Source organism: Punica granatum, chromosome 1, assembly GCF_007655135.1.
Source record: "Punica granatum isolate Tunisia-2019 chromosome 1, ASM765513v2, whole genome shotgun sequence".
Lineage (NCBI taxonomy): Eukaryota > Viridiplantae > Streptophyta > Magnoliopsida > Myrtales > Lythraceae > Punica > Punica granatum.
Genome location: NC_045127.1, coordinates 45,054,021 through 45,060,579, shown reverse-complemented (window position 1 = coordinate 45,060,579; position 6,559 = coordinate 45,054,021). Strand labels below are relative to the sequence as shown.

Sequence of the window (6,559 nt, the reverse complement as noted above, 5' to 3'; positions counted from 1 at the left end):
ACCAAGTTACACATGAATTCCATTAAATCACATTAAGTAGGTTATGTATCCCTCGATTTCATCTGCTTTGACATACAACATTTTTTTGGCCAATCTTACGCACAATTTAATTACGTGTGATTCTGCTATAACATTAAAAAAAAAAACTAAAAAGTGCTAGAATAAATTGTGATAAGTATTATAATATAATTTATTTTTCTAATCTTATTTACTTTTTAAAGAATTTATAGGAAACTAATGGAATAGATGAAAAGTAGAAGAAAAATGGAAAACTTAACTGAGAGAGTAAACAAAGTTTTCTTTTTTTTTTTTCTTTCTTTCGGGTAGGAATCATGGTATTCAAAAACTCAATTGGGTCTCGACTAATCCAGTCGAGCTAAATCGGCCCACTAAGGTAAACAACGTATTTTGGTTTTCTTAGTAAATAGAATCATGTTCATGATCTAATAATTCCTATAAATTGAAACATTTGTAGCGGGAAACTGAAAGTTACATCTTTTCCTTTTCTTAATTATAATGGTGAGTCTAGATTAAAAAAAAATTGTTGAAGGACATTAAGAAAGCAGGAGATTTTTCGTGATTATATTTTTTTCCTATTGAAGGGTGATTAATATTATTCTAGATATTACATTCGGGGATTAAATTCAAACATCACAAAAGAATTTTCCTCATAATATTATGTGTACACAATGGATGTTGTCGTAGAGCTGATATATATACACATACACACACATATATATATGGGTTCTAAACATCAATGTTGGTTGTCCATGCCAACTGATGATTTAATGCCAACTTAGCTTAACGATTGATCAGTTTCTCCTTTTCTTCTCTTAGGAAAAACGATTGGTCGGCTGGGCTCTACTCCGAAAAGACGACGACTTTCTTTGTATATTCAACGGTCAGGACATCCATGTCCTTCGTGCCACGCTAAGGACATCCACGATAATCACGTCATAGGATTAGGGGGCCTCTGCTCTCACAACGAGATTTCAATTATTCAGGACAATTCCGCAAGTTTTTTTACTCTAGTAGAAATATGGCTGCTATTTTGGGAATTTATTGAGACGGTGGTGCTGGTGGATGCGTACTTGTCCGGAATCGATTGAATAAATCCAGGTTGACCACCAAAACCATCAAATTATTTGCATTTCGTATGGTACAGCCATCACGAAAATGATTTCTTTATTAGAAATAAAGGAAAATGGACTGTTTCCTCTATCCAAACAAAGTTTAAGGGGGGAAAAAAAAAACAGAACTCTATTTCCTAATTACTAAAATATAAAATGGAAACCGTTTTCCCGAGATTAGCAGGCCTGCCGGCCTGAAGATCTTTTTTTTTTTCTTTTCTGATTTTCTGACTTCTGTTTCCTATTTTTTCAGGATTTAGCAAACTCGATTTTCCAGAGGACAGAACGGCCTAGAACATGTTTTCTCATCTCTAACACTATGTTTGGGAAAATATTAAAAGAGAGGGAAGGAAAATGGAGGGAAAGAATTTCCACCATTTGGATAGAAATAATGATAGAAAGAAAGGAAAAGGAATGGCAAAATCGTATTAGTTGATTGATGGTAAATTAGTCTTTTTAGATTCTTGATATAGATTTTAAGAAGATGAGGGAAAAAGAAGAGAGATTATTCGGTGATTCTACCTTATCACGTGTTACAATAAACTAAATAATAAGTGTTGGTCACTCGATTAATTATCGAAAGTCTTCTTAATTAAAACAATCTTATTAATTCTTCCTCATCACATCATTATGAGGTAAAATCATTTAAATTTTTCTCGAAAAAGAGAGGATTTTGTTTCCCTCCATTTTTCTTCCTCTTCTTAAAATTAACCAACCCAAACAAGGGAAAAGGGCTCCTCGATCCACAGCAGAAAACGGATACAAGGAGAAAATTCCCAATCTGAAATCATAAGAGCGGAAAACAAACGGTTTACCCACGGATAAATTACAAAGGATGATAGGAGAAACAATAGTAAAGAACGGGCACAATTGTAGCTTCCCCTCCTCTCTCTAGCTTTTTTGCAAATCAAGTAACCGGGTTAAATGGAAGAGAGGCTGATGCAGGCCCACATCTCGAGTTGTCAAGTTTTTTATCGGCAATTCCTCACCAAGTCGATCGATCGATTATTGAGGTAGGATCAGCCAAAATTTTCTTTAAAGCAGTACTCATTTGACTTAATTACTCAGAAAAATGGGGAAAATATTGTCATCAACTAAATATAGGTTTGACACGGACCCGTCGCATTAATTCGGGAAATCAGCTCGTTTTTGGCTGCTTGCCAAGCCACTGACTGAAATCAGAAGCAGTATAGCATGCAGTCTTGCCCATCAATAACTGCAATGTACTTTCATCTTCGTCATATATACTAGTGGAAAATTAGTAATGCAACCTACGAGCAACAGAGAATCTCAGCTTGGATCTGATGAACACTCCGGGATGGCACAATCATTCGATATCAAGAGTGTAGCGGTCCGTTTGGTACAAAGGAATGTGTAATAGAATTACACAGCTTGCGTTTTCCCAGTTCAAAACTGTCATTCTTTCGTACCAAACAGGCCTCTCAAAATCTTTCTTAACAGCGGAACTTACTGGACATGAAAAACCACAACAACACAGTTTTTCGATGTCTTGTTCATCATCCTTGTCATTCTTCAAAATTATTAGTGATTCGTCTGGGTAACCGAGACTCTGGGAGCATAATAATCACATTATTCCCAGCATAAGTAAATCTCGAAAAATGAGTTTCTATACCCTTTACAGAGAATGCAGAGACAAGATTCCCAACAACCTTACCTGCGTCAGCTCAAAAGAGAGCTCCCTTCCTTAACAAGAACAAAAAGCCCACCATCGCCTCTCGAGATCCTCATTTCCTCATCAAGGTAGGTGATGAGAAGCCACGACTGGCTCCTGTCCCCCGGAATTGGGAGCTTAAGCGGTGGCTGTCCTGAAATTGCACGCGAGAGACTAGCCACAGCCTCCTGCAGAGGGCCAAGGGACTGCTGAATGGCCATTAGATTGATGTTCTGCCCGAAGACGTTGATGCTATCAGGGAGATCAATGGTCGGCTTGATTTCTGGAGGTTGAAACGTTCCTTCCTTGAATTTAACCTGCACCATTAAGCTCTCTTGAGCACTCAAAACTCACGTTTATTTCAAGGAATTGAAAGCTTCAACGAGTACAACTAAGGCATGGCAATATATTTATTATCAAAAACAACACCTCTCGTACGCAGAAGGTTTGGCATATATACTGATGCAATAAGAGGATGAGCAAAAATAACAACATAATTTCATACGCTGGTACCATGTGAATATGTTTAAAGGGCCTCAACCACCGTGTGAGAGCTTCAGCTTGTAGATGAAAGTTTTGAAACATTTACATGTATTTTGTACAACAGCATGAATAACCAAAAACAATACGACAAATGATCAGTTATACCACAAGTCACGAAAACTCTAACACGACATAACCATCAACCATCTTTCAAATTATTTGTGAAATTAATGATAAAGTACCTAAAGCACTGCTAAGCGATACTATCATATAAATGCAGCTCTACTTGAGCCTGTACTAAAAATATATCCCATTGTGACAGCTTCTGACCACCGCATGAATCTTCCTTGTGATGATTTACATCATCCAGCTCAAGTTTTCTCTTTCTACTTCTTCTGGAACCATTCCATTACGAGAGCTGCTCATCCAATTAACTACTTGAAACTCGTGTCGAGAGAGCAATGCTTTATAGTTTCCTTACAGAGAAAGCACAAAGAATCAATTACCTGAATTCTCGAAGGACTTCTGACCTCAAAATCAGCAGATGCACTGAAGGAGAAACTAGCGAAAGGGCTGGACAGTATCGCGGAGTTGACAATCGTGAGACTGCTGGTGTCAATTGTCTGGGATATCTTGTCCACTTTTAGGAGTGGAGTGGCCCCTGCTGCTAGAATAGGTAACAGCTCCGAGAATGCCGTGTACCTGAGCATCCCAGAAGAAAGTTAATTAAATTCGCGAATAAGAGCCAATTTCTCTTTAGACTGGTTTAGAGACTTTCTTGCTGGCTCAGTTGGGAAAGGAGGACATCAAAGCTTGAATTTTAGTAAGACGGTGTACTAGATGACAATTTTTTTGGAAATGAAAAAGTAATCACTGTGATGAAAGCACAGAGCAAAGAGATGAAAAACACGGCGAAACAACAGAGTTGAAACCACGTGAGAACAATTGCTGATCCATCTCAACCACTTCAAAGAAGTGTCAAGTCGAGCTTGTTAGAGTGAACTAAAGCCCCTTCCTTCGATTTTAAATCATGAGTAAAGAGTCTCTTGTCTCTCCATAGTCATGACGATATTCTTCTATGTTATGTTGGCACTTTTGCATTCAAATCTTTACATTGAACTCCAGAAATGAGACTTCTTGAGTTGGATTATTCGGATTTGCTAGAAGGATGCCTAAAACCAGCAGCACCGCCATTGACAACATAGATTCTCCCACCCCCCCCCCCCCGAATATCTCGTAATGCGGAATTTCGATGTGAACATTTTACTATAAGTATGAACTACCCTCAATCACATGAAATTCATTACGCCGGGTAGAAGAAGAACTAGAAAGCATGGCGATGTCAGTAAGTTATTCGGGACTACTTAGTCCAGGCATCTACGGTACATTCAAAGTAAAAACAGAGCCAACAATCCTTTCAAACATCAGTGGCAATCCAACATTAGCACCCCCTATGGTAATGCAGCAACCAGTGGTGATCAAATGCGATAGCCCCACAGAATCTGATGAGATTAAGGAAGTCGAACTCACACTAATACCCAGTTCCCGTCGAGCAGCCCGGAGGCTTCGATGGGGGCGGGGGTCGGGTTCGCTGCTTCCAGCTGATTCACCAGCTCCAGGACCTCCGCGCGAACCTCGGGGCTCGCCCGGAACCCGAGATCCGACCCGTAGACCGTATCCACCAAGCATCTCTTCAAGTCGCCGACTTTATCGTCCACCGCTGCCGCCGCCGGAGCAGCAGCAGCGGCACTGCCGTTGCCCCCAGAGACGTAATCGTCCGCTGTCCCGTCGCCCGCCACGTCGGCCCCCCACTCGTCGTCCTGCTCCTCCTTGGGGGGGTCGGAGTCGGAAAGCTTGGAGTAGTTGTAAGTCCCGTCGGGGTCGGTCTTCTCGCCCCACTCATCGGTGACGGCGGGGGACTTGTCGGCGGCTGAAAGGTCGGGATTCGGTTCTGGGTCGGGCGAGCCTGGGGAGAGGGAAGAGTGGAGGCGGGGGAATCTTCTGGCGGTTGAGGAGAGGATTGGGAGGGAGAGGAGATGAGACTTGAGTTGGCACGAAGAGGGAGGAGGGAGGCGGGGCTTACTAAGGAGGGAGGAGGAGCAGGAGCAGGAAGGTGATGATGTGAAGAGGAGAGCCATTTTCATAGGAAGACGAAGCAACGAATGATTTTGCAGAGATTCTCAGTGGGGAGGGAAGGGGAAGTCTCGTGGATTTGTAGCGGTCGGTCGAGCGAGCGGTGCTTCAGAAAAAAACACAAAAAGAACGGAAAAAAATGAAATTTAAAAAAATCAGGCAGACAAGGAAATGACATGATAGGAATTCGGAAGTGGTGTTTTTGTTCCAGATGTTTTCCACCCTAATAGAGAAAGATTATCCAAAAGCTAAGCGTATTTCGTGTCATTAGAGCTTATCTTATATATATTAAATGTTTTAGTCATGTATAAATAGTTTCACACATAGAATATTGTACACGACTATATATTACAATGAAAGTCGCATCACCTAATTAAGTGAGGATTCAACAAACTCTTCTCTTCCAATATGTATGGTATCAAAGCGAGTTACGCTTTCGCGTGCTCATGTGAGCTCACACTATGCCGACCCAATATCGAGAGCAATCAAAAGAGTACCTAGTGTTAGTTCTCCTCACCCAAACACGGAAGATGAGTCCGGCTCGAGATCAGTTGTTTAGGACAGGTGGTTAAGGACACGTGACAACATGTAAATAGAAATAGACCACGCGTTGTACGTGAGGTCGAGTGTTGAGAATTATAATCCAATGTGAAAAAATGAAAGAATAATCATGAGTTTATACGAGACTTGGGTATCACATTTATCCGCTTGAGATTTTAAGTGGATATGAGCCCAGATCCGTATTAGTTCAGTGGAAATTTAATATAGTATAAGAGCGAGACGATCTTGACAGTAACTGGGCCCATGTCCGTATAAGCTTATGAAAAATTAATATGGTATCAAAGCGGGATGATCTTTGTACTAACTAAGACTTTCGCTAGGTACACTATTTGTCGGTGCATCCGGCTTTAACTGTAAGCGCTTGACAACCTTAATTTTGTGCAACACTCCATTTTCGTTCTACCTAAATTCTCTCGGGGTAACCAAGTCTCCTTTCACAGGGCAACAAGATCGAAAATGATACTCGCTGTCGACTTAGAATAAGAAACTTCTCGAGTGGGGTCTTATCGATTTGTCATATTCTTTTGATAAGTTCATCGATTCCTAATCTCTTTGGTTCTCATTTTCGCCTTCTTTATAA

At 40.7% G+C, this 6,559-nt stretch overlaps 1 protein-coding gene across 1 annotated transcript; it reads right to left on the bottom strand.

The window, feature by feature from the left end:
- Nucleotides 1-2,536: 2,536 nt before the first annotated feature.
- Nucleotides 2,537-5,598, bottom strand: LOC116192306 (plastoglobulin-1, chloroplastic). The gene is made up of 3 exons (XM_031520828.1): nt 4,816-5,598; nt 3,792-3,987; nt 2,537-3,119 (listed from the first exon to the last, which is right to left on the bottom strand). Exons 1-3 carry the CDS (start codon nt 5,427-5,429, stop codon nt 2,811-2,813), a joined length of 1,119 nt encoding a protein of 372 aa, XP_031376688.1. The 5' UTR covers nt 5,430-5,598; the 3' UTR covers nt 2,537-2,810.
- Nucleotides 5,599-6,559: the final 961 nt, after the last annotated feature.